Source organism: Zingiber officinale, chromosome 8B, assembly GCF_018446385.1.
Source record: "Zingiber officinale cultivar Zhangliang chromosome 8B, Zo_v1.1, whole genome shotgun sequence".
In the NCBI taxonomy this organism is placed as follows: domain Eukaryota; kingdom Viridiplantae; phylum Streptophyta; class Magnoliopsida; order Zingiberales; family Zingiberaceae; genus Zingiber; species Zingiber officinale.
In genome coordinates, this window is record NC_056001.1 from 12,560,597 (window position 1) to 12,588,136 (window position 27,540).

The 27,540-nt window shown below is 38.4% G+C and overlaps 4 protein-coding genes across 4 annotated transcripts; 3 read left to right on the plus strand and 1 right to left on the minus strand.

Moving 5' to 3' along the window:
- Positions 1-1,201: 1,201 nt before the first annotated feature.
- Positions 1,202-4,846, plus strand: LOC122016006 (transcription factor HY5-like). Its single transcript, XM_042573137.1, has 4 exons — positions 1,202-1,419; positions 1,494-1,698; positions 1,789-1,945; positions 4,641-4,846. The coding sequence occupies exons 1-4, from the start codon at positions 1,335-1,337 to the stop codon at positions 4,719-4,721; spliced, it is 528 nt and encodes a 175-aa protein (XP_042429071.1). The 5' UTR covers positions 1,202-1,334; the 3' UTR covers positions 4,722-4,846.
- Positions 4,847-6,538: 1,692 nt separating this feature from the next.
- LOC122016689 (probable cellulose synthase A catalytic subunit 1 [UDP-forming]) lies at positions 6,539-14,554 on the plus strand. Its single transcript, XM_042574073.1, has 14 exons — positions 6,539-6,868; positions 8,069-8,264; positions 8,448-8,629; positions 9,385-9,469; positions 9,564-9,750; positions 9,974-10,240; positions 10,329-10,674; positions 10,755-10,892; positions 10,965-11,090; positions 11,197-11,409; positions 11,489-11,756; positions 12,661-12,857; positions 12,946-13,296; positions 13,687-14,554. The coding sequence occupies exons 1-14, from the start codon at positions 6,788-6,790 to the stop codon at positions 14,272-14,274; spliced, it is 3,225 nt and encodes a 1,074-aa protein (XP_042430007.1). The 5' UTR covers positions 6,539-6,787; the 3' UTR covers positions 14,275-14,554.
- A 1,112-nt stretch (positions 14,555-15,666) lies between these two features.
- LOC122013516 (DEAD-box ATP-dependent RNA helicase 52B-like) lies at positions 15,667-17,877 on the plus strand. The gene is made up of 6 exons (XM_042569788.1): positions 15,667-16,426; positions 16,525-16,608; positions 16,769-17,011; positions 17,273-17,440; positions 17,655-17,768; positions 17,857-17,877. Exons 1-6 carry the CDS (start codon positions 15,851-15,853, stop codon positions 17,875-17,877), a joined length of 1,206 nt encoding a protein of 401 aa, XP_042425722.1. The 5' UTR covers positions 15,667-15,850.
- Positions 17,878-19,718: 1,841 nt separating this feature from the next.
- On the minus strand, positions 19,719-22,196 carry LOC122015223 (pentatricopeptide repeat-containing protein At4g32430, mitochondrial-like). The gene has a single exon (XM_042571991.1). It carries the CDS (start codon positions 22,153-22,155, stop codon positions 19,882-19,884), a length of 2,274 nt encoding a protein of 757 aa, XP_042427925.1. The 5' UTR covers positions 22,156-22,196; the 3' UTR covers positions 19,719-19,881.
- Positions 22,197-27,540: the final 5,344 nt, after the last annotated feature.

Consider the following 27,540-nt stretch of genomic DNA (forward strand, 5'->3'; position numbering starts at 1 on the left):
TAAATTTCATTCAAACTTTTACAGATCGATTTATAGATTTTAGATTGTAATCATTTTTAGTTCTGTGAATTTTTGAGATTAAAAAGAGTCCAACGGTGTCTTCCATTACTTATTTTGATTTTTTCGGAATGTTAAAATGTGATAAGGAAGAATTGGCAAGAAATTTCATGTTAGACTTGATATAATTCCATATCATGCTCAACGTGGAATTTATTGTCGATTCTTCTTTATTGCATTTTAATGCCTCTGGAAAAATTGAAATAAATAATGGAAGACCTTGTTGGATTCTTTGCAACCCTAAAAATTCAAAGGACGTGAAATGAGCCCAATTAGACTTGTTTATATTAATTAATAGGTTTAGGTAAAAACTTACTATCAATCTAAAGACCTTAGATTGTAATCATTTTAAGTCCTATGAATTTTTGAGGTAGGTTGCAAGGAATCTAACGATGTCCTTCATTAGTTGTTTTGTCTTACTCGAAGGTATTAAAATGTTATCAAATGAATCAGTTAAACCCTAAACACCAAGACCCTTTGGGGTATGCATAAGTTAAAGTATTCATGGAAGGAAGAAGTTTACGAGTTTATTTTCACGAGCGAAGATGAAATATCGATTCAACGTTGGACGTGATTTATAAGGACGACAAAGACTATGAGAGTTAGATGTCCTGCTTTCGTGATTTACTCTTTGAGATTCATGGAGATTTTTTATGATATTAGATTGATCATCTTCGGATTCGTGATTTACTCTTCGAAATCGATGGAGATTTTTTATATTACCTGATTGTTCACCTATAAAATTAATTGGATCATAAGAGTTGGGCATAAAAAAAAAACTTATTATTAGTATTATTATTATTATTATTAATTTGATAATTCATATATTCAGATTTACAAACGTTAAATTTTCGTCCACATCGAACGGTCCGCATCGTCACGATAACCGAAAGACTACGTTCGCTACCGAATCCATTCCCATCCAAATCCGCATCGTCTCAATTACGCGTCAGCGTCGGCTCCGCCTCCACCACACGATCATCATCCGATCCGATGCTCCACCACTCCCCACGTTCCCTCCCTCTTCGCCTTCGGATTCCCCCCACCCTGCATGGCTCCGCCCACGTCCACGCTCGGCGGCCGATGGCCAACCGATCCCTCCCCATCCAACGGCGATCCACCACCGCGTCTCGAGAACCTAAACCTCTCTCATTCCTTTACGTGCGATGGAGATCCTAGAAGCGGCGGCGGCGGCAGCTGATCTCGATCTGCTCGATTCTTCTTCGACCCATTAATTAGCTCTCGGGGAACGCTCATCAATATTCGAACAAATTAAAATGTTTCAAGAACAAGCGACGAGCTCCCTCCCTTCGAGCAGCGAGAGATCCTCCAGCTCTGCTCCTCAGACGGACATCAAAGAAGGTGATTTAATTTATGAATATTATATTTTATCTCCGTCTTGATGTATCGATCGAGTAATTACTAATCATGGGAAGGAATGGAGAGCGATGAGGACATAAGACGGGTGCCAGAGTTCGGGCAGTTCGACCTGGCCGGCTTATCGAATTCCGGGCAAGGATCAGGTTCGGCCGAAGTCAATATTGCGGACCGCGCTCAGTCGTCTGCCGGCCATGCCGGACAGCAGCTGGTGAAGAGGAAGGGGAGAAACGCCGCTGAAAAAGAGCACAAACGCCTCAAAAGGTTTTATAACTAATCACCAATCATCAAAAATTAGCAACAGAATAAATCGTCGTTCGATATTTATTTTGATGAAAATCATTTTACTGAAAGATTGTTGAGAAATCGAGTGTCGGCTCAGCAAGCGAGGGAGAGGAAGAAGGCGCACTTGAGCGAGTTGGAGGCGAAGGCGAATGACCTGGAGAGCAGGAACTCGGAGCTGGAGGAGAGGCTGTCCACGTTGCAGAATGAGAACAAGATGCTACGACAAGTACGTCATTGTTTTTTTAAAGTTGCCTTGTTATATATAACACGCTAGCTAGCTATTTAAATGTCGAGTTGTTATAACTTACCATTTAGTTTGCTCATGCTTTCTTCTGATCCATAAAACAACTCACAATCTAAACAAATTAAGTTGATGCTCGATCAAGAACTCGAAAAAGAAATACAATTCAAAGAATTTTTTTATTCTCCTCAAAAAAGTGTCCAGAGAAAAATATTCAAAGTGATGTTATCATGCATTAAGCTGTAAGTTTTAAAGCATCATAGAGGTTTGTCTTCTTTTAATATATTCTGAATTATGCATATAATTGTAAGATCAAACTAATAATTCATCCATACAAATGTAAATTTGCATTCTCTTTAGTGCTTTTAGACTTGGGGAGTTGAAGATAATCAGATTTATAATAATTAATTCACTTTCAGATAGTATTCGAATAAAAAATGCTGTGCTAATTAATGGTCGAACAATTGATTATGATATGAATATAGTAATCAGATAAAAATAAAAACTAGATTCGATAATTACATATTTAATAAAAAAAATTGAAACAAGGGAAGAGATAATTAATAAAAATTCGAGGGTTGAGGATTTAAAGCCTTTCAACTTCCCTATTCTTTTGGACATTGATGTTGAAGAGCATAAGAAAATGGGACGTTGGCTTCTGTTTTTTATTTTAAAGTTCTCCTATATATATAGTTCATATAACTTTGATTGTATAACCTCACTGTACTAGCTGCCACATTGCCCCAAGCACAAGGATTTTAGCCCCCGGGGTAAAGTTGAGTTGCCTAGTACGGAGTAGAGTTACTATAATAAAGTAAGAGTTCGAATCTCGACAAAACTGAGGAAAAAGCTCTCCCCGCACTAGTCAACTACAGTTTTCCAATTTACTTACTCACAGATAGTCGTGGGGTAAATCATGTGGGGCCGCTGAAATGGCGGATTCCACATTTTGCTACAATATAACTTTGATTTTAGTTCTCGTGGAGTATCAGTTATGACAGATTTCTTATAATGAAATAGGGATCAATTCTCGACGGGCACGTATCCTTGGAGAAAAAGTCCTTCCACCTCCTAATCACTTAATAGTCGGCTATAAACTGACCCCATCATTTAACTCGCTTCGCATAATCTAAGAACAGAATGTGAGGGACACCTAGGATGAGATTAATTATGTTTTTGCGACAATATACCTTTGATTTTAGCACTCACAAATTAACGCAGTTAGTACTGTATGAGTGGTTACTCCAATAAATCTTTGGGTGAATTCTCAACGGATGCAAAATATTTTACTGAGTGTCCGATCTCCCTCCATACAAAAGGTCGCTACACTAGGACAAATACTCTTATGATTTAGTCCTTTCGAGAGAGTATGCGTCTGTCCTAGAGTGGCCGCTAAAGTGACGATTTCATATTTTACTTCAATATACCTTTGATTTTAATACTCCACATGTTGTCGCAATTAGTATATGCATAAATATTTATTTTAATAAGTCTTGAGGTGAATTTCAAACGGTGTAAAATATTTACTAAACATGATTTAAATTTAGACTCCAATGATATACTATTTAGTTGGCTTGCAATCAATTATATAATTAACTTAATATGTATTCATTAGTTGATCTTAAATTAAAATCTTGCATCCATTTATAACAATTGACTTCTCATTCATTACAAATCTTGTTCTAGTTGACCGAAGTGTCTCAAAGTATTATACTCTTGTACTTAATTTATCTTAACTCACTCCATAATCCAAAACTTAAATTAATTAACACATACGACTTTGATACCTTCTAAAGTCACAAGGCTTTAATAATTAAGTTCTAAGGCAATCACAATATGAAATTTACCCTATTGAATCTAGAGTATCCGGTCCTATTTCATAAAATTTTTTCATCGACTATCGTGATAATTTAGAAAGTTCTTGTAGCTGACGATCTAGAAGATTAGTATCCCGCAGTTGCATGCCTTATTTGATGAAAAATCTTTATAAATACATCATACCTGGGATAAAATCATAGGCATTTAGATGACAACCTAATATCCTTTCACTGCATTATAGTCTCAGGCTGAATTAAATGCTTTAGAGCTCCACATTGTTTGAGGTTTTTACTCCAATTTGATCCTTTTAGCACAATTACATTTACACTTTGATACACCAATATTAAATATACATCTTACTTAAAATGTATTATCAAATTATTAAAATAATAGTACAACCTAAGTACAAGGATATATCATTTTTTTCAATAATAATATCATATTATACTGAGTTGATATATTTTGACTATTACATAAATTTGAATATATATTTATGAACTACATATAAATAAAAAAAATATTTAACATTACTTTGAAAACTCGTGTTAAAATACTTGACTCGTGCATGGAAATAGAAATTTGAATTATCCTTATGTTATAAAATTTTCAAATCTAATCCATTATTTTTTTATAAAGCTTGCGAAAATATAACCTCGATTTTAACTACGTTTAATTAAAAATATAAGATGATTTGCTTCGTACAATAATTAACTAACTGTACATGAAATTTGATTTCACAATTAATTAGCTTTTAGCTCGTGTCATTCACTTTTTTTAAACAATTCCAGAGTAATTTGTATATAATCCATGCTCTGTATTTGATTGACAGTCCACATTAAGCTAATGAATAGATTTTATGCAGATACTAAAGACCACTACTAGCAGCAGGAAGGCATCGTCCACGGGCGCCAGCAGCATCGATCCTGACGCCTCGACAGATTAATAATAAAATCATTATTACTCAGTAAATGATCGATTAATCAATTAATTTCGAATGTAATTATGCCATAAATGAAATAGTATTTGATTATAACAGAACGAAAAATATTATGACATATTTTGTAATTATAGTTGTGTGAATATGTGCGTATATTTCAGATAAATGCGAACCAGAATTTCCCTGAAAAAAGAGCTCCAATTAGATTATCAGGTACTTAAAATTTTAATTATCAAAATAACCTATTTTTATTCTTTTGAATATTATTTGGTGTTAGTCTCGATTAATTGGGATTACAATGGTTTGGTTATTATAAAGAATATTGTTACAAAATCACCTAATAGCAACAACATTAATTATTCTTGTTTGATCAAAATAAATAAATTTAAGACATACTCGTAATGAATGATCATTAATTCAGTTTCATATCTCAATCATTCATTAAAAAAAAATCATCCGTTAATTCATTGAAAATAAATTAAATCATCAGTTAATTCACTGAAAATGAACTCAATTCTTAGATGTCTGAAAATGCGATACATATTGCTATGGGACAAATAAACAAGTTTTTAATCATTAGAAATATGATTTAATTTTCCTCCTTAATAAACATTTGTGTTATCTCTTGCGCCTCTATGGTTGGAGTAGATAGTTCATGTAGTCATATTGCCACATATAAATCTGAGTTAATTCCAAGCGAATATAGAAGTCTCACAAATTACCTTAATTATCCCTGCATACTATGGGTGTCAACTTTTTGCCATAGTTGCTTTATGTCTCAATTGAAATGCAAATTTTCAGGGATTCAAATTAATAATTTTGTTTCTAAAAATTAATTTAAAATATTTTTATTAAAAAGTGACGTTGAATAGGATAATGACCGTACCATAAGAGTTGATGAAAAGACACAATTGAGGAGAAGGAAAGAATAAAAAATATCAAAAATAAAGGGGAAAAAAAAATCTCTCTAAGTTTTACCAAAAATAAAAAAATAATCTTTATTAAGAATAGATAATCAATCTTCAAATTCATAAACATGTAGATTCTAGAAAAAGAATAAAATCATAAAATATGGAAAAAAAAGAAAAAATCTTTCTTACAAAAGGAAATTTCTTAATAAAAATTCTAAAAAATTAATAAAATAGGACACGACACTGATATATACAACCCTAACCTATAAATAAAAGGAATACCAAAAAAAGAAAATCCTAAATACGCTAATAAAAAAAAACAACCAATTATTAGCTCGGGCTCAGGACAGGGACAGCTCATCCTACGCTCATGCAGCACCGACACAAAGCGCACCACACCCCAACAACCGCACCGCTCAACCACGGGCAGTAGCCGGTCACCCGAGATCTCCGCGACACTGGCAGCCTGTGAACGGCCCCACCGATGTCGACCCCGCAACGTCTCCTCTTAATCTGACGTTTTCAAATTCCGTCGCCCTATCCATCGGACGGTCTTCGTTCGACGTTGATCTTTTCTCCACGCCGTAACTGAGAAGTCGCTGTTGGACGACCGGTAGCTCGTCGCTCTTATTCCATGGCCGAATTAATTAAATATTAGTGTTTTTAATTATTTTTGGATTTTTTATCTATGCCCAAGAGTTTAGTTTTTTTTAAATATCCCCTGATATTTTGGCATATCTTGGTACATTAATATCATACTACGTTAATGATTAAGGGACAAAAAAAGTTTAAAATTCTAAACTTTCAGAGCGGATTTTTGAATACAAGGTAAATATTAGGGTCTAAATAAATTTTTATTTAAATCAATTTTGGAGGTAATAATTTAGTAATTAAATTAACTTTAGAGCTTCCTTGCGCGTTGTATTAAAAGAGATAGGAAAGAGAAGAAGGGGTAACACTGGGTTCATTGTATGGGAGATAGCATCTGGTGGTGATCGAGTCCTCAGCCTTCGTCGGTGGTGCTTCTTCGGCTCCGATCGGAAGCGGAGGCTGCCCCGATCTCGCTTCCTTTGTCTCCCTCTCTTTCCCTCATGTTTTGGTAGAGATTTGAGCGAGGAAGCCGGGAGAAAAGTTGGATCTTTAGAGAGATTTGCGGGAGCAATGGAAGCCAATGCCGGAATGGTCGCGGGGTCGCACAAGCGGAACGAGTTCGTGATGATCCGCCACGAAGGCGATTCTGGGGTGGGTGTCCCTCATCTGTCCCTCTTGATTCTGATTCTTGGTCTCCCAGATACGATAATTTACTTGTTTTCTTCCGGCTTTTATTGGAATAAGTGGCATTTTAATCGTTTGATGTCCCGGATCTAGCGGTAGACTGAAGTCGTTAGTGGGTTGACTTCAGTTCAAGTTCATGATCGACTGTTCCAATTCGTGGATTGATAAAAGGTTCCACATGTGCTGGTGAAATCGGTCTTATTGCTCCACTTTGATTGTTAATTTTAGGAAAAAATTAGACTCTGGTCCCTTTTTTTGTCACTGTCAAATCTGGGTTTCATGCTGTCGAATTTCACTATGAACTTAGGCTGATGTTGACTACCTTAAGTGTTTCACTACAGTACTTGAAAGAATTCAGCCTGTAACATCATTGATCATCTAATGTTATCACCAAATGTAGGCGTCGAGAAAATTATGTTACAGTTTGAGTTCTCTACCAACGTTACTGCCTGCCGGCAACTCTTATTAAACTCGAGACATTTATCTATGCTATTGGCTTATTCCTGTTGAAATTATCTAATAGTCCTTCTAAATAATCTTAGTTCGTGTTACGTTTTTCAATATTCATGATTGAGATAACACTTGCACTGGTTCTTCCTCCTATTTGCCTATTAAATTAGATATTGTAGTAGTCTTCCATCTTCTGATAGTTTAGGCCTCATAGTCTCCTTTGCTCATTGTGCCAAGATGTTTACATCTTGAAATTGCAAAAATGCTTCTCTCTCCTTTTTCTCTTGCATAGAACTGTATTCTGCTTATATTGATTTCTGCTTGCCCTCTATGCTCATGGGCAATATTTCATAAGATCTTTCATCAGGGAGTATTAATATGGGAACTTGGACTGTATATGAGTTTTGGTTTGTGAGCTACATTTAGAGTGTTTTTATTTATCATTTTACTGAAATATTAGCTGTCTGAACTTTAAACCATGACCATATTTTGAGATAGCTTCCATTTTTTTAGTTGGAGGGAAAGCCTACCTAGAATTTTGAAGTAGCTTCTAATTCTCCTCTTTTTTTGCTTCATCTCTCACCATGTTCACAACGATGAATCCTTGCACATTATTTCTGATCACTGTCTACTCACAATTGCTCAGTCCAACCAGATCAAACTTTTTCATATTTCCAGTGCCTTGTTCTTTACTCCTTGTGTTTGTCATCAATGCAGCCAAAGATGGTGAAGAACTTCAATGGTCAAGAATGTCAGATTTGTGGTGATACAGTTGGGCTCTCAGCCACAGGGGATCTATTTGTTGCCTGTAATGAGTGTGCCTTCCCAGTTTGCCGAGCTTGTTATGAATATGAAAGGAAAGAAGGAAATAAGTCGTGCCCCCAATGCAAGACTCGGTACAAGAGACACAAAGGTAACCTTGATAGTTGTGATAATTTTCTTTTAAAGCTTTTGTTAGATATGCATGCTTAAAGGTAAACATGACTTCTCAATAGCCTTTTCTTTTGTTGAAATTTTATCAATCTGCTTTATTGTTTTACTTGTAATATTTATCACTGGCACTGGATTATAGTTCTAATGTGTTTCATGATATCAGGTAGTCCTCGGGTTGAGGGAGATGAGGAAGAGGAAGGTGTTGATGATCTGGACAACGAGTTCAATTACAGGCATGGCAATGTCAAGTTGGGAAGCAAATGGCAGGGAGAAGATGTTGATTTATCTTCATCTTCTAGACACGAACCTCAACACCGTATTCCGCGTTTGACTAGTGGGCCACAGGTAGAACAATGATAATTCTTTAGTGTCTTAGGTTGACAGACAGTTGATGGACAGATATAGCATTGCAAACTTAGAATGTATACTTCAATGTTGTTGAACAACAAATAAGTTGTTTACCTAAATTCTATGGGTAGATAACAACGAATGCTGCCATGGTAAGCAAGATGAGAACCATGAAACAGAACTATAGAGAGATCTATGTTAAAAGATGCCATCTATCCTTTACGACATGTTGATCATTTTCCCCTTTGTAGTTACACACTTAAACTAAGTATTATTCTGTAAATACAAACATCATTAGTACTCCTTGGAATATCTTTTAGGCTACATAAGATGAGGACTCCAGCAATACAACTTGTAAGAGTGTTTAGCCTTCATTAAGGGAAAATGCTATTAGGAAGAATAACCTGTTTGTCTCTTCTTCCCTTTCCTTCATTGTGCACTGATGTTCATGGCTTCAGAATGCACTATAATCTGTTTTTCAATTATTTCCTAGTGTACATCCTTCTATGACCTTTCTAATCCACCAAAATCAGATAATTTGGATTTACATTAGTTAGTTTATTTTGCTTGGAAAAATTAACTCATTTTATTACATGCAGAATATGTTTCACTTGGCTTGTTTAACAGAAATATATTTATACTGTACATATTCTTCATAACTGGAAATTTGATCTGCAAATCCTGATAATAAGACGATAACCCATTGTTGGCCAACCTTCTGCTTAGGCTTACCATCATTACCAATTTTCTAGATTTCTGGTGAACTACCTGATGCAACACCTGATCGTCATTCTATTCGAAGTCCATCGTCAGGATATGTGGATCCCAGCATGCCAGGTAATATATAATCCTATTATTATATGCAATGCTGTTAAAAGACTGGTTTGTTTTAGCTCTTCAGTGGCTTGATTCTTATCGGGTTACTTTGCAGTTCCTGTAAGGATTGTGGATCCTTCGAAAGACTTGAATTCTTATGGACTTGGAAGTATTGATTGGAAAGAAAGAGTTGAAGGTTGGAAGCTTAAGCAGGACAAAAACATGGTGCAAATGACTAACAAATACAATGAAGGAAAAGGAGATATGGAAGGAACCGGTTCAAATGGTGAAGATCTACAAATGTATGGACTTGCGTTTGTTCTATTTTTTTTATTCTCAGTTCCTAAATGAGATATTTTTATATGAGCTTCATCTTAGTGTTTGTATTATTTTCCTTCCAATGGACTTGAACTCACATGGATTTGCATTTTCCTAATATGCTTCATGTTTTTTTTTTCAATTTACAATTCCCTAAAGCTTTAAATTCTCATAGAACTAAACACAAAAGGGGTTGCATTTTTGTAGGGCTGATGATGCTCGTCTACCTCTGAGCCGCATAGTCCCAATTCCTTCTAACCAACTAAACCTCTATCGCGTGGTTATCATACTTCGGCTTATCATTTTATGTTTCTTCTTCCAATATCGTGTAACTCATCCAGTACATGATGCTTATCCTCTGTGGCTAACCTCGGTTATTTGTGAGATTTGGTTTGCTTTGTCATGGCTTCTTGATCAATTTCCGAAATGGTATCCAATCAACCGTGAGACTTATCTTGAGAGGCTTGCATTGAGGTCGGGTATTAGTACAATGTTCTCATTTACTAAGCATGATATTCTACTCACTTGTTCTATAACTTATTTTTGAAATACACACTTGTAGATATGATAGAGAAGGTGAACCGTCACAGTTAGCCCCTATTGATGTGTTTGTCAGTACAGTCGATCCTCTGAAAGAACCTCCTTTAGTTACTGCCAACACAGTTTTGTCTATTCTCGCTGTGGATTACCCTGTTGACAAAGTTTCGTGCTATGTTTCTGATGATGGTTCAGCAATGCTTACTTTTGAAGCCCTATCGGAGACAGCTGAATTTGCAAGGAAGTGGGTACCTTTTTGCAAGAAGCATAATATTGAACCTAGGGCCCCAGAGTTTTATTTTGCCCAAAAGATAGATTATCTGAAAGACAAAATCCAACCTTCTTTTGTGAAAGAACGGAGAGCAATGAAGGTAAGAATGTGAAATAATTGCTCATATCCTTTGGGCTTGTGTCTATCAGATGTGCTAATATATGTACCATTTCATTTCAGAGAGAATATGAGGAATATAAGGTTCGCATAAATGCTCTTGTTGCAAAAGCACAGAAAACTCCAGAGGAAGGTTGGACAATGCAAGATGGAACTCAGTGGCCTGGAAATAATCCAAGAGATCATCCTGGCATGATACAGGTTCATATTTTTTCACTGTACGTTCTATTGTTTTACATCTGCTTCTTTATATCACTTTTTGGTCGAATGTAGGTCTTTCTAGGACATAGTGGAGGGCTTGATACTGATGGCAATGAGTTACCTCGGCTTGTATATGTTTCCCGTGAGAAGAGACCAGGTTTCCAGCATCATAAAAAGGCCGGTGCAATGAATGCCTTGGTTTGTATCCTTCATCCTATGCTTGTATATTTATCATATGTTTTCTGCATTTATCACCTACATGATGTTGATTCTTGGGTAACCTCTGTTTTTGTTTTCTGTTTAGATTCGGGTATCTGCTGTCTTAACCAATGGTGCCTACCTTCTGAATGTGGATTGTGATCACTACTTCAACAATAGCAAAGCTCTTCGGGAAGCAATGTGCTTTATGATGGATCCTGCATTTGGAAGGAAGACATGCTACGTGCAGTTCCCTCAGCGGTTCGATGGCATTGATTTGCACGATCGATATGCCAATCGCAATATTGTGTTTTTTGATGTAAGAAATATATCAATTTCCAAATGCACTTGCATAACAAAAAAAGAAAAAAAAACCTTACTATCATAATGTTTCACAGATCAACTTGAAAGGTTTGGATGGCATCCAAGGTCCTGTCTATGTGGGGACAGGGTGTTGTTTCAACAGGCAGGCTTTGTATGGCTATGATCCTGTATTGACCGAGGCTGATCTCGAGCCGAATATTGTGTTCAAGAGTTGTTGTGGTTCAAGAAAGAAACGAAAGGGTGGGGATAAGAGCTATATTGATAGCAAGAAAAGAGCTATGAAGAGAACTGAATCTTCAGTTCCCATCTTCAATATGGAAGATGTGGAAGAAGGCATAGAAGGTAGTAAATTATTTATCCTTTTATTTCTGTGTTTTACGTCATAGATGAGGAACTATATGCTAGCAATAAAATCCATTTTTCAGAAGATTGTTAGATTGAGAGAATTGCCAATCATTAAGTATAGAACGTGGATGAGAACATTGTTTGAATAGCAATAATTCTACTTCTTGATCTTGGAATAGGGCATATTTTTTTATACAAGTTTGTCATAGCATATGTTTTGGCTTTTATTTTTTCCTTATCACAAAACAAGCACTTCACCACAATCAAATATGGAGATGTAGTTGCAACCTTTTCCATTCTGCATCAGACATTTTGCCTACTTTTATGTCCCCCTTTTCTCTCCTTTCCATCTGTCACAACCCACCTTCCCTTCTTTATTGTAGTAGTTTTTGTTATTATAGTTATATGTTTTTTATTTCTTATAAATTCATTAAGAGCACATTATTTTATGATAACACTACCTTTACATTGGAGATCCTGTGATTTTGTGTATTTGCAAATTATTACTGAGCACATCCCTCTATGCGTTCATTTTTGCCAAAATAAAACTGACTTTGATCAAGTTTTGACTGTCTGGGGTGAATATTGCTTCTTTGTTCTTTTTAAAATTAGTGTAAATTGAATGTAGGCTTTTTTTTTATTAATTATTTTTTCTCCCTTTCTCAATATGATATTGGGATATTGCATTACATCTAGTATGCATAGTTTTGTTTGCTAGGCATAATCATGATTATTGTGTTCCAGAGGGACACAATATACGAACTTTAATTTGCATGACACTGCTAATCCAAGAGATCCTGTTTCTACTATTTAATCCTTGCTTGTTACAGACTTTTTTCATTGTCTCCATCACCTACTACACTATGAAACTTGAGCTGTCTTCTTTGTTTGCATCTTTAAGGATATGAGGATGAGAGGTCACTGCTTATGTCCCAGAGGAGTTTGGAAAAGCGATTTGGTCAGTCACCAATTTTCATTGCCTCAACTTCCATGGAGCAGGGAGGCCTACCACCATCCACAGATCCGGCGTCTCTTCTGAAGGAAGCCATACATGTTATTAGCTGTGGTTTTGAAGACAAAACTGAATGGGGAAAAGAGGTTAGTCTATGGCATCTCACCTTCTGGTATTATTTAGTTCTATGTTAAAAAGAAATTGCTTAATTTTCATTTGTGCATGTGCATCCAGATTGGCTGGATATATGGCTCAGTTACTGAGGATATTCTTACTGGGTTTAAGATGCATGCTCGTGGATGGATTTCCATATATTGCATGCCGCCTCGTCCTGCATTTAAGGGTTCTGCTCCAATCAATCTTTCTGATCGTCTTAATCAAGTGCTTCGGTGGGCCTTGGGATCTGTGGAAATTCTGCTCAGTAGGCATTGTCCTATATGGTATGGTTACAGTGGAAGATTGAAGCTTTTGGAAAGGCTGGCATACATCAATACCATAGTTTATCCAATCACTTCTATCCCACTGATTGCCTACTGTGTTCTTCCTGCCATTTGCCTTCTAACAGGAAAATTCATTATTCCAGAGGTTAGCTCTTTGCTTTAAGCCTCATATTCTCTTTTGATTTCATGCACGCACATTGTTGTTTTGGTTTCTTTTATTTTATTTTGGAATTTTTATTTAGACCTATGAAAAAAGTGAATTATTGCCTGCAAGTATTTCCTCCGTGATGTATATTCTCTTAGCAAATATTTTGTGCATTATGATTAACGAAGAAGTGTTTCTTCTTGTTTGAAACCTTGTGTGTGATTTTAGTCTGTCTAATTTTAGCAGAGTTAGCTGCTGTGTGCCTTTTTGACCTTTAAGTGACATTTCCCTGAATCTATTGCTAAAAATTGTCAGATATTTTCTTAATTTCAGTCTTCCTCTTTTGGATTTTTGAGCTCTTTGTGTTTTGATCCGTCATGGCTTTTGCAGATAAGCAATTATGCAGGAATGTGGTTCATTCTGCTCTTCATATCTATTTTTGCCACTGGTATTCTTGAGCTCAGGTGGAGTGGTGTTGGGATCGAGGACTGGTGGAGAAATGAGCAGTTCTGGGTTATCGGTGGCACATCCGCCCATCTTTTTGCCGTCTTCCAGGGTTTACTCAAGGTGTTGGCGGGGATAGACACAAGTTTTACTGTCACATCAAAGGCCTCTGATGATGATGGAGATTTTGCGGAGCTCTACGTCTTCAAGTGGACAAGTCTCCTCGTCCCTCCAACCACTGTCTTGGTCATCAACATGGTAGGGATTGTCGCCGGCGTATCCTATGCAGTCAACAGCGGGTACCAGTCATGGGGCCCTTTGTTTGGAAGGCTTTTCTTTGCATTCTGGGTGATTGCACATCTGTATCCTTTCCTCAAGGGTCTCATGGGGCGGCAAAACAGAACCCCTACCATTGTTATTGTCTGGTCCATTCTGCTTGCTTCCATCTTCTCATTGCTATGGGTTCATATTGATCCGTTCACTTCTCCCACCCAAAAGGCTGTTCAAATGGGACAGTGTGGTGTTAATTGCTGATGATCCTTTCCTCTCGGGCTCAGATATTGTTTCTTCCCATTCGGAGATCAAGGATCTACACATGTTTTAGTTATTTATTTCTATTTATTCTCATGGTATAGATTGCTTGGTTAGTGGATTGTTCAATGCTGATGTTGCAGTAATCTTTAAGGTTTCACTTCCTCCCTCCTTTATTTCTCCTTTTTGTGTAGATGGCAAAATTATATATACATATATTATGAACAAGGACACTGCACAATGTGTATCTGTGACTCGTATCAATCCATTTTATGTTGAACGACTGCTTACTTGTGGTGGTGGTCAGCAAATGTATGACAGTAAACTAATTATGGTCTGCATACTCTAAGGTGTGGATAAGGAAAGGAAAGAAATCTATGACGAAAATTTATTCCTGGAGGAAGAGAAGGGAAAGGGTAAAAAAATTTCTTTTTTTTTACATCTTTGTTTATCTTGATTGAGTAAGGTAGATACATATACATAATTTTGAAAAAAAACAAAAGTATATGCGTCATTTTTTTTTATATAGTGTTCATTTTTTGGCTACATGCTGTAATTTTATAAATTATAAAAGATATATACATCATTATTTTTTGATATATGATTTCATTTTATAAATAAAAAGAGATATATGTGTCATTTTTTTTTTCTATCCATGTTTTTAGTCTTATTTTGAGATGATTAATTTTGATTCTAAAATTATCCGTTGATGGATTATATTTATTTTTTATCTGAAAATTTTAATGAAATAAATAATTAAAAAAATTTTATTATGAAATTTTTTTTGTTAATTTTACTTTCTGTTCTTCCATATAAATAGAGCATTAATGATAATGGTCCATTGTAAGCTAAAAATTAATCTGGTAAAAAACAGAATGAGAATGTAATGAATAATTTTCACGGATTTAGAAGAATAAATTCATTTGTGAACATGGAATAAGAAGTTATTATAAATCAAAACTAACTATTATTAATTTTTATCGTTTACACTTCCCTAAAATTTTGTTGGCTCCCGATCCCTTCTCTCTTGCACAGTGCACTTGTTAACTCGTTTTGAGTTAATTGAACAAAATTATCAACTTATTAGGCTCATGGCAAAAATAGATCGAGAAAAAGATAAATGTCTGTGCCGGTTTTATTTATCTATGTTTTTTTTCCTCAGCTGGGAAGCTGCTTTTTTTTTTTTTCTCATAATACAAATTGTTCTGTTTACATTTTGCTAATCGAATCGCATTCCTTTGTTCCGTCGAGTACCTTTTTTTTTTTTTTTTTTTTTTTTTTTGTCTCATTCGGTCATTCCCAAGACGGCACGCGCAAAGCACATGCAGTGCAAACGCCCAGAGTAAAGTGCCTCTTCTCTCCCTCGCCGTTTGCCATCCCACTCTTTTTAAGGAAAGCCTCGATCGGTTGGCGTATTGGTTGCCCACTGCTTCATTACTACTCTCTCTCTCTCTCCCTCCGTCACATCGCCGGCCGATCCCTTTTGCTCGCCTCGATCTCCAACACGAGTAGCGGTTTTCGCAAGGTTCAGCAGCGGCGGTGCCGAGAACTTGAACCTTCTCCGCCATTGTCACCGGCGATGTCTGGGCCTCGACCGACCCGCTCGACCTACCGCCCTCTTCATCTCCGCAACCATGACGATCGCCCTAGTGGTCCGACCACCTTTCCATCCGAATACAACGCAACGCGCCGCGGCTCCTTCAATTCTGAACCTGGTGGACGAACCTACCGCCGTGGTTTCGGACGCCGCGAGGAGCCCATCCCCTTTGATATCGCCGACGCTTCAGCTGACAGCGGCGGGATTAACTTTGACGCCTACGATAACGTTCCTGTGGAGGCCAGTGGGGTCGATGTGCCGCCTTCTGCTGCAAGCTTCGCGGAGATCCATTTGGGTGGTGTCTTGCAGAGAAACATCGAGCGGTGTAGGTACACGAAGCCTACTCCGGTGCAGCGACACGCCATGCCCATCTTGATCGCAGGGAGGGACCTGATGGCCTGTGCGCAGACGGGGTCGGGGAAGACAGCTGCATTTTGCTTCCCGATCATCTGTGGCATAATGAAGCAACCACCGCTGCCGCCTACTGATCCACCCTACTGTAGCAGTGCTTTTCCTTATGCACTTCTTCTTTCCCCAACCAGGGAGTTAGCAAATCAGGTCTGATTCTCTGCTTAGTCTCACTTGAACAACTATTTTTCTTTAGTTTTATATTCCAACGTTTGCCCCTTGGACATGTTGTTTCCTTCACGCTGTAGATTTATGAAGAAGCCAAGAAGTTTGCATATCAAACAGGTGTCAGAGTAGTCGTTGCCTATGGTGGAGCTCCAATTTCGCAACAGGTTTGTTGTCGGAAATATCTTTATCTGTTATTATCTGTATCTCGCAAACACTAAACTTCAGCACAAAACGGATTTCTCTCTTCTTTTTTTTTTTCTTTTAACAGAAAATGTGTGTTGTTTAATCGCTCTTTTATTTTTGGTGTTTGTGTGACACTAACAGCTGCGTTCTTTAGAGCGAGGTGTTGAAATTTTAGTCGCAACACCTGGTCGTTTGATGGATCTATTAGAGAGAGCAAGAATTTCTCTTCGAGGCATCAGATATTTAGCACTTGATGAAGCAGATAGAATGCTGGATATGGGTTTTGAGCCACAGATTAGGAGAATAGTGGAGCAGATGGGCATGCCCACTCCAGGTAAAAGACAAACAATGCTCTTTAGCGCGACCTTCCCCCAGGAGATTCAGGTTTGTGTTTGAATCACTCAGTAATCCACGACATGAATATTATGTTGTGTAGGTCATAGTATTAAACTAGCGCTGCATTTTCAAAGTATTGGTAGATGCTTGGAATGGAGCATTCACTTTACTTCTACATGGCCAGAATGAGTGACTTAAAATGAAACAGTTTCCATTGATGAAACACTTTGAGAAGCATGAATGACAAAATCATGTTTTTTTTTTTAATTTTGAACGTGACTTATTGGTTTTATATTGTGGTTGCTACAGCGATTGGCTTCAGACTTCCTGTCCAACTACATTTTTTTGTCTGTGGGAAAGGTTGGATCTAGCACAGGTTTAATCTCTCAAAGAGTTGAATATGTACCTGATATGGAGAAAAGAAATTACTTAATGAATCTTCTCCGTGCACAAAGAAATTGTGGAAGTTATGAAAAGGTATATTGATCGAGTTCTAACAATTGTCGTATTTGTCTTGGCTTTGTTTTTTTTAAAAGACAAATAATATTGCATAGTCATCTGCTTTTTTAGCATAGTTTAAGAGATTTTATATTTCCTTCAAGAAATCTTTCTCCAAGGTGATCATATCCTATAAATTGTTGCTGTGCATATAAAAAACATTTTTGTGTAACATTTCCTTTATTTCTTGTAGCATGGTTTGACCTTAGTATTTGTGGAAACTAAAAGAGGAGCTGATAACTTGGAGAGCTGGCTTTCTAGAAATGGTTTTCATGCAACATCTATTCATGGTGATAAAACTCAACTAGTAAGTTGGAGATTCTTTTCTATTGTGAAATTCCAGATTTTGGTTGCCAGGATCATGTTCTTTTATTCTCTTGCTTTGGAATCGTTAGTTTGTTGCATACGCTGCTTGATTAACGAACGAATGAAAATATATTGGTTAATTTTTTACTATAATTTATTAGCCCGATAGGATGGCTAAGCTAATTTCTCTACAATTTTTTGGCGAAAATGAAAATGATGTTCCTTTTTTTATTATTTTTTAAATCAAAGGTGTCTTTTTTAAAATTTTTTTATGAAAAGGTTATCCCTCTCGATTTTTATTGGAAGGCTTTTCTAAATCTTTGTATTTTCTAAATTACCCTTATTAAACTGGAGTAATTATTATTATTTATTTCTGTGAAATACTTTATGAAAATTATAAAATTATGTTTTATGAATTTAAATTTAACCTTGTACTTCTATTTACACGAATATATATATTTTTATCAAAATGTCACTTGTTGACATTTAATAAAAGGGTGCTCTTGATCTTTCTTTTCTTAATTTCCCTTGTTAAATTCAAGTAATTTTTTTTCCTGCGAAATACTATATTGAAATTATAAAATTATGTTTTTTGAATTCAAATTTAACATTGTACTTCTAATCACATGAATATTTTTATCAAATGGTATTTTTTTTATTGGAAATGCAAATATTAATTACTAAAACCAAAGATAATGGTACTCTTCTTGATTTTTATTAAAAGGGTCCTCTAAGACTTTGTTTATTTCTAAATTATCCTTATTTAATGGAAGTAATTATATATTAATCTGTTAAATACGTTATGGAAATTATAAAACTGTGTTACGAATTCAAATTTATCCTTGTACGTCATATCCTTGTCTTTTCTATTTTTCCTCTTAAGATAGGACTTACTCCATACTTACCAAGCTGTCATATGTGTATTTTGACTTACTCCATACTTACCAAGCTGTCATATGTGTATTTTGGTATGCACAAGGAAAGAGAGAGAGCTTTGACAGCGTTCAGAAGTGGTAGAACGCGGAACGCCCATCATGGTGGCAACTGATGTAGCGGCACGAGGACTTGATGTTCCTCATGTTTCACATGTAATAAACTATGATTTACCCAAGAGCATTGATTCTTATGTCCATCGAATCGGGAGGACTGGGCGTGCTGGGAAGGCTGGGTTGGCTACTGCATTCTTCAGCGATGCAAACCAGCCTTTGGCAAAGGCACTGGCTGAATGCATGGATGAAGCCAAGCAAGAGGTCCCCGATTGGCTCCGCAACTATGCTAATATGGCATCCGCATATTCTGGCATTTCGAGGTTTGGCAGCATAGACTATCGTACGGGTTCAACAAGTGGAAGTCAGTATTCTGCACCATATGGAGTTAAGAATTCGTGTCGTGACAATTATGATTACCAAAGTTACAGTAATAATCCAGCAGGTAATTCATATAATTATCAAAGATATGGTGGTACTTTGGGTGGTAGTGATGCTGCTGGAGAGAATTATGAATCACAAAGTTACAGTGCAAATCCTGCTGGTGGCGTTGCTGTTGAGTTGCGAAATTATGGTGCTAATGCAGACAAAGATGATAGTATTATCGGTGTCAATTATGAATTGCCTCAAGCTAATCTTGGTAATTTGCAAATCATTCCAACCGGATGGGATTGAATGTTGAGCAAATTTCTTTAACTTAGGTGATAGTACACTAATACATGTGGTTCACTGCAAGGCAATAGTTTACTGAGTTGATGATCTTTTGTTTTTAATTCGGAGCGTAACCTTTTGTTTGTTTATTTACAGAACACCGTTGGTACGTTAATTATCACTAGTAAACCTGTCTTCAAGCTTTTGGACGTTGAATTTCATTCTTGCAGCTCTTTTTAGTCTTCCTTGTCAAGTTCTATTTTGTTGTGCTATAAACAAATGAATTAATAGGTTCCCTTAAATCAGTCTGAAATATACTGTAATCTTTTTTGGTTAGCATCTTTAGCTGCACTACTGAACCCTGCCCAGGACCAACATTTGCTAGGGTTTTCAATATCTGAAACTGTGCGCTTAATTTGACAACTCAGAAATGGAGGTCAAGGTTCAAAATTTCATCTTTTGTTGACACTCATTCACTTAGTTTGTGGCTGCCAAATAGAAGCCCATGTCTGAATCCTCTTTTTTATAACTAATCTCCATTCCCAAACTCTCAGCCATTGAGTGTATTTCTTCAGCAAGAGGATGAGTATTATCTCCTGAGGAAAATCTATGCATGTGGAGGGATTCTCCAGAGCCAACATCCACCCAGCTGAATCCGATTTCTTTCCTCACTCCTCTCTGCCTCATTCCCCTTCTTAACTTAGCTACATTGTCCCACTCTCCCTTTTCTGCATAAATGTTCGACATCAGCACATAGGCACCTGATTCGGTCGGTTCAACTTTCATCAGTGCCTCTGCCATCCTGCTCCCCATCTCAGCATTTCTGTGCACACGGCATGCCCCTAACAGACTCTGTAATGCTGATATCCCAAGTGGCATTGGTGCTAGCTGCAGGAACTCTTCTGCCTCTTCTAGCCTCCCAGCCTTCCCCAACATGTCCACCATGCAAGCATAGTGCTCTTGCCATGGTTCAATCTCAAATTCATCCACCATTGACTCGAACACCTTGCGCCCCATATCAACCTTCCCTTTGCAGCAACATGCAACAAGAACTGCAAGGAATGTGATGTGATCAGGATGAATACCAGTTCGCTTCAGGCTTTCAAAGAGGCTCATCACCTCTTCATAGTTTCCATGTTTTGAGTGTGCGGAGATGATCGATGTCCAAGTTATCAGACTCTTGAGAGGAGCCTCTTCGAAAGCTCTCCGAGACTCATCAATGCTTCCACGCTTGGCATACAAGTCAATGAGAGCAACAGAAACATAGGCATTTGCGTTAAGACCCAACTTGAGAATGTGGGCATGGAAGCTCTGGCCATAAGCCAAGGAAACTATATCAGTTGTAGTTATTGCACTCAAGATGCTCCCGAATGTGTACTGATTTGGCATGCAATGTAAGATCAAGGAGGAAAACACCGCTAGAGCATCTTCCAATTGCCCATTTTGAGCATATCCAGAAACTAAAGCATTCCAAGACACTATCTCCTTACAATGTATTGCGTCAAACACCTTCCTTGCATCGACCATCAACTTCAGCTTGGCGTACATAGTTATGAGACTGATGGAAACATTCAACTCTTCAGCAATTCCAAGCTTAAAGCCGACTCCATGAACCATTTGCCCTTCTCTCAACAATTGATCGTTAACAGCAAAAATTAGTGCAACAAAAGTAACATCATTTGGTTGCACATCTTGAAGCCTCATAACATTAAAGAGATGAATTGCATTGTCTGGCTCAATAGAGATCATGGTCGTCCACGAAATGGCATCCCTTTGCATCATATTATCGAACACCTTCTTCGCAGAGCTAACATCCCTATGTTTGTAGTACATTGACATGAGCAGATTGGAGACTGATACATGGGCCTCAACGCCAACCTTGGTTGCAAAGACATGGACTTGACATCCGAAGCCAATTTGTCCCTCTTGGCCACACGCAGAGATCACAGTGGCAACTGAGATACGATCAGGTCGAACGCCTTCATCCCTCACCATTTCTAGGAACAACTCAATGGCTTCAGCTCCGCCTCTGCTGTCTTGAGTGAGGCCACAAAGCAGCGAATTCCAGGTGACCGAATCTCTAAATGGCGTTTCGTTGAACACCATGTGGGCTTCCACGGACTGGCCTGCCCTGGCATAAGAAGTGATGACCGCGTTCGTGAGGATGATATCGGAGCCGAAACCAGATTTAAGGACGAGGGAGTGCAGCTTCCGGGCAGGTTCCGGATCCAACAGGTTCGCCGATGCGGCGAGGGCCACAGTGAAGGTGACACCATCGGGATGCACGCCAGTTCGACGCATGAGAGCAAAGAAGTCGAGGGCTTCGGTGCTGGAAGCTATGCCGGAGAGGCAAGTGTTCCAGGAGACGACATCGGGACGGGGCATTCCGTCGAACACTTTTAGCGCGAGGTCGGGGGCGCCGGACTTAGAGTACAAGTTCATGATAGAGTTGGAGACGATGGTGTAGGCGTCGAGGCCAGAGGAAAGAACGAGGCCGTGAAGCTGGAGGCCCTCCCGGCCTCGGCAGTGCTTGAGTGAGGCGGCGACGGCGCCGGGGTCGAGGGAGGCCTCCGACCGGAGTCGGTCCCTGATGGCTTGGATGGGGTTGAATAGTGCGGCGGCGACTTTGTCTGGGCATGTCGGAGCGGAATTTAGGTTTGAGATTTCGTCGAGCAGGTGGCGTCGATGAGAGAGAGACGACGGAAGAAGAGGTGGAGCACCAAGTTTTGGAGAAAAAGAAAAGCGTCGCATGAGCAATTGCCGCGAAGGTGTAGTGGATTTGGATTTTACAACATTTTATTTGGTCGTAACACTTCAATTGTGGTTTTGTGGCTGATTTGGTTGGTAAATATATGAGATAATGATTATAATTTTACATGTCCATACACATTAATTTGGATTTTGACTAAACTCCAAGTAGAACAATCATGAGTTGGTTGCTAAGGATACTATGTTTGTTTTTTGGTAACACTTTAATTGCTTTTTTTTAAAAACATCTCTATAATTTTACCATCAGTATGTTCATATTTCTAAATCGTTGTTGAAATGAATCCAATAATTTCATCTTAATTTTATTCTAATAAGTTTTAGTGATTTTCTTATTTATTAGCAGAAATTCTAAGTAGAGAATAAATCAATAGCCTAGCAATGATGAACATAACAATTCTATTCAATTATTAGATGGCCACTTCTCAAAAGTATTTGGTATGGAGCAAAATAATTTTTTCCTTTGTCAATTAACTAAATAGTTGATGAATTCTACTACCAAGTATAACTTAGGTATTTTTATAGTCGCAATCTCTTTTAGTTATGAATCCAACAACTGGACTCAATGTATCCAATCATCCGATCTAACTTCTAAGTCCACGCTAAAATTTTGAAGTTATAGTTGGCCATTATTGTTGGAGATTTAATTATTAATAATTGAAGGGGGGAATTAAGGAATGCGCTTGGAACATTCGCGAGCGCAATGCTTGGTTTTTTTTTTTTTTTTAAATTTTGTTTTGTTTTTTTATAGGAAGTGCACACACACATTGCGTGGGAATCAATTCAATAAATCTCTTCCTGCTTAAAACAATGGGAAATAATTTTACATTTTTTTTTCCTTTTTGAGATTTGGACAAAAATTCAATCCGACAAAAGAAATTTAAAAGAAGTCGCTAATTGATTGTCTTCTACAATGATATCATTGGTTCAGTTTGACAACAGTTAGGAATAAAATCTCTTTCATCTAAAAATCTTCATTTGTGATTTACTTTTTTTTATTTTACTGTAAAACCGATGATGAGAAAGACATCTTTTTATCACATTGGTTCGGTTTGACATATTCATTGATAATTATTCATGAAGCCTATAGTTAGGATTGTTGAAATGAGTGAATGGAGAAGAGAGTGAAGAAGAAAGAAGCTCTATTGTGAAGAAGATTTTAGTTTCATATTGAAAATTTCAAGGTTTGATGGTTGGTTTATATTGTTTCACAAGCATGTGTGTTGTGAACAAATAAATGAGTGGAAACTTGCTCTTGTGTGTGGCTACATAGGGAGGGTGCAAATCTAGGGCCCGGATTGCACTGAACCAAGTTTGCTTGTGTGCGAGCACGACCTATGCACACCCAAATAAATTAACCGACATTTTGTCACTTGGATTATTCTTTTTTCATTAACGCTTAAATAAGAAACGCATATTAATATAATGCATATGACGTTTCTTTAGCAAATGGAAAAGTAACCTCATGCAAGGCATCCTATAAAAGGCCTTGAGCAGGAGAGGAAAAGAGATAAGGAAAAGAAAGATTAAATAATCTTTCCATCCACCTTCTTTTCCCTCTTCTTCTTCTCTGTCGTTTCTTTCTTCCACTCGACAGTATCTTGCATTTTCACCGCAACCACCAAGTAGCGGAGACTATGTGCTCGCCAGATCCCGGGAAACAGACGACCCGAGTAAGCCTCGAAGCACAGCCGGAGGTGGACGAATCTGTTTCAAGGAAACTGCGCCATTCGCAGGCCTCGGTCAACCTCTTCGCCTGTTCGACTTGTCTCGCTGTTCGCTCGACCGGCCATTCTGCTTACCCAACCTCGCTGCTCGGTCGGCCCCGTCGTTCGACCAGACAGCATCTTCGCTCGTTCGGTCGTCCGCCCTCTATACTCTCGGTCGGTCTCACTACTCGCACTATCAGTCTGTTTTGTTGCTCGCCCACGACCACCGCCGCCCGGCTGCCTTCAGTCCGCTCGGACTTTGCTGCTCTGACACTCTGCTCATTCAGCCACTCCGTGGTCAGAAAATCAGCCCCTGCTGGCAGCTTGAGATTATCAGCTCAGGTCAGTTTAATAGATAAGTGAATTTAAATTTGGTATATTTAAATTCAGCTAATACCCCGTAAAATCTCTGGCTACAGATTGTTTGTGTCCGACAATCTTGAAACAGACTCATTTCTGTTGAGATGGCCACAGAACAGAATGTTGAGGTGCAACAGACTCAACAAATAAAGGCCCCCTCCGCCCCGATTGGAACTGTACCAATCAATCATGGGGAAAAATCAGATAAATTCAGTGGGTTGAATTTCAAGAGGTGGCCGCAGAAGATGTTTTTCTACCTGACCACGCTCAATCTGGCTCGGTTCTTGACCGAGGACCCTCCCAAGCATGCTGAGGATGCTGATGCTCAGACCATCAATGCAGTGGAGGCATGGACTCATTCTGAGTTCCTTTGCCGAAACTACATCCTCAACTGCCTTGTCGACTCGCTATACGCTGTGTATAGCATGAAGAGAACGACTAAGGAGCTGTGGGAGTCCCTGGATAAGAAATACAAGACGGAGGATGCAGGGGCCAAGAAGTTCATCGTGGGCCGATTCCTGGACTACAAGATGGTTGACTTCAAGATAGTGATCAGCCAAGTTCAGGAGCTTCAGGTGATCTTGCACGAGATCCACTCGGAAGGGATAGTTCTGAGTGAAACCTTCCAGGTGGCAGCTATCATTGAGAAGCTGCCTCTCGGCTGGAAGGAGTTCAAGAACTACTTGAAGCACAAGCGGAAGGAGATGAATGTGGAGGAACTCATAGTTAGACTTCGCATCGAAGAAGACAACAAGAGTTCAGAGAGGAAGCTGTTCTCTCAGGCTACTGTGAAAGCCAACGTGGTCGAGCACGGACAAAGCTCGAAACGGAAGAATCCCAAGTCTTCCAAGCTAGGACCCAGATGAGGCATCAGCAAGAAGAAGTTCTCTGGGAAGTGCTTCAACTGTGACAAAGTGGGTCACAAATCTTCGGAGTGCAGAAAGTCGAAGAAGAAGCAAGAGGCCAACCTGAACGAGGGACCAGAAATGGACGACCTCTGCGCTGTGGTCTCCGAGCTAAACTTGATTGGTTCAAACCCTTGACAATGGTGGATCGATACTGGAGCCACCAGACATGTCTGCTGCAATAAGGAGCTGCTCCACAACTTTGAAGAAGTCACTGGAGACAAGCTGTTCATGGGGAAGTCAGCAACCTCGGATATCATGGGCCAAGGAAAGGTGGTACTGAAGATGACCTCGGGCAAGGACCTCACTCTGAACAATGTGCTGTATGTTCCAGAGATTCGGAAGAATCTAGTGTCCGGATCACTGTAAGCAAGCACGACTTTCGCATTATTTTTAAGTCGGACAGAGTTGTATTGTCCAAAAATGGAGTGTTTGTAGGGAGAGGCTATGTATCTGATGGGCTGTTTAAGCTCAATGTAGTGGCGATTAAGCCTAAGATAAATAAAAGTGAAAGCTCTTCCACTTATATGCTTGAGTCTTCATGTTTGTGGCATGGTAGACTAGGACATGTTAACTACGATGTGTTGCGTAGATTAATAAACATGTAAAGCATACCTTCATTCCACCTTAACCCAAAACACAAGTGTGAGATTTGTGTTGAAGCGAAAATGACAAGGTCATCCTTTCAACATATTGAAAGAAGTAATGAACCACTTGACCTAATCCACACTGATGTGTGCGACCTAAAAGGTACGCCAACACGTGGTGATAATAAATACTTCATCACTTTTGTAGATGATAACACAAAATACTGTTATGTGTATCTTCTCAAAAGTAAGGATGAAGCTATAGAGAAATTTGCTCTCTATAAGAATGAGGTTGAAAACCAACTTAATAGAAATATTAAGGTGGTTCGAAGTGACCGAGGTGGTGAATATGTGTCACCGTTTGCTGAGTTGTGTGCTGAACATGAGATCAGACACGAAACAATAGCTCCTTATACTCCTCAGCAAAATGGAGTTGCTGAGCGGAAAAATCGAACTCTAAAGGAGATGATGAATGCTCTTCTATTGAACTTTGGACTGCCAGAGTTCATGTGAGGGGAAGCTGTGTTAACAGCTAATTACCTTTTAAATAAGGAGCCCCGAAAGAAAATAGATAAGAGTCCTTATGAGTTGTGGAATGGAAGACAACCATCCTACAAATATTTACGAATGTGGGGGTGTCTTGCCAGAGTTTTGGTACCTGATTCGAAAAGGATTAAGATAGGACCAAAAACTGTTGATTGCATATTTATTGGATATGCACATAACAGCAGTGCGTATCGATTTTGTGTGTATGAGTCACACATACCGGAGGTACACAAGAACTCGATAATCGAATCGAGAAATGCCTCGTTCTTCGAGCATGTGTTTCCATATAAAACCCGAGAGGATGCTAGCTCCTCAAACCGAGCATATGAAACACAAGGCGAAAAAGATAATGAACCAGTTGAGGTTGAGCTTAGACGGAGTAAAAGAGCTCGGGTAGAAAAATCCTACGGATAAGATTTTATCACTTTCATGCTGGAAAGTGAGCCTCAGAGTTACTCAGAAGCAGTAAGCTCGTCTGATGGACCTCACTGGAGAGAGACAATTGCATCTGAGATAAAATCTATCTTGCAAAATCACACTTGGGAACTTGTGGATCTTCCTCCGGGAAGTAAACCACTAGGCTGCAAGTGGATCTTCAAGAAGAAAATGAAATCAGATGACACAATCGATAAGTACAAGACCAGATTGGTAATGAAAGGATACCAACAACGAGAAGGCCTTGATTACATTGATATGTATTCTCCGGTGTCGAGAATAACTTCCATCAGAGTATTGTTGGCTATCGCCGCTCTATGGAATCTCGAAATACATCAAATGGATGTAAAGACAACCTTTCCAGACAGGGATTTAGAAGAGGAAATCTATATAGACTAACCTGAGGGGTTTTCTATGCCAGGACAGGAAAACAAGGTTTGTAAATTGGTGAAGTCATTATATGGCTTGAAACAAGCACCAAAGCAGTGACATGAGAAATTTGATAATGTCATGAAGGAATGTGGATTCAAAATCAATGAATGTGACAAATGTGTCTACATGAAAGCCACAGAGAGTGACTATATCATTTTGTGCCTCTATGTAGACGACATACTTATCATTGGGAGTAATGGTAAGATAATCAAATCTACAAAAGGGATGTTGAACTCAAGATTCGACATAAAAGACATGAGCCTAGTTGATGTGATTCTAGGGATCAAAATTCTTAGAACAACAGAAGGACTTGTTCTTAGTCAATCCCATTACGTGGACAAGATTCTTGAGAAATTCACCAAAGGTGATACTGCGTTGGCACGAACGCCAATAGAT

Bases quoted from the DNA above. Each gene is read 5' to 3' on its own strand.
- LOC122016006 (XM_042573137.1), top strand. From the start codon at position 1,335: ATGTTTCAAGAACAAGCGACGAGCTCCCTCCCTTCGAGCAGCGAGAGA. The intron at 1,420-1,493 runs GTGATTTAATTT...AATCATGGGAAG, and splicing joins TCAGACGGACATCAAAGAAG to GAATGGAGAGCGATGAGGAC. The intron at 1,699-1,788 runs GTTTTATAACTA...TTTTACTGAAAG, and splicing joins GAGCACAAACGCCTCAAAAG to ATTGTTGAGAAATCGAGTGT.
- LOC122016689 (XM_042574073.1), top strand. From the start codon at position 6,788: ATGGAAGCCAATGCCGGAATGGTCGCGGGGTCGCACAAGCGGAACGAG. The intron at 8,265-8,447 runs GTAACCTTGATA...TCATGATATCAG, and splicing joins TCGGTACAAGAGACACAAAG to GTAGTCCTCGGGTTGAGGGA. The intron at 12,858-12,945 runs GTTAGTCTATGG...ATGTGCATCCAG, and splicing joins AAACTGAATGGGGAAAAGAG to ATTGGCTGGATATATGGCTC.
- LOC122013516 (XM_042569788.1), top strand. From the start codon at position 15,851: ATGTCTGGGCCTCGACCGACCCGCTCGACCTACCGCCCTCTTCATCTC. The intron at 17,012-17,272 runs GTTTGTGTTTGA...TGGTTGCTACAG, and splicing joins CCTTCCCCCAGGAGATTCAG to CGATTGGCTTCAGACTTCCT. The intron at 17,441-17,654 runs GTATATTGATCG...TATTTCTTGTAG, and splicing joins ATTGTGGAAGTTATGAAAAG to CATGGTTTGACCTTAGTATT.
- LOC122015223 (XM_042571991.1), bottom strand. From the start codon at position 22,155: ATGCGACGCTTTTCTTTTTCTCCAAAACTTGGTGCTCCACCTCTTCTT.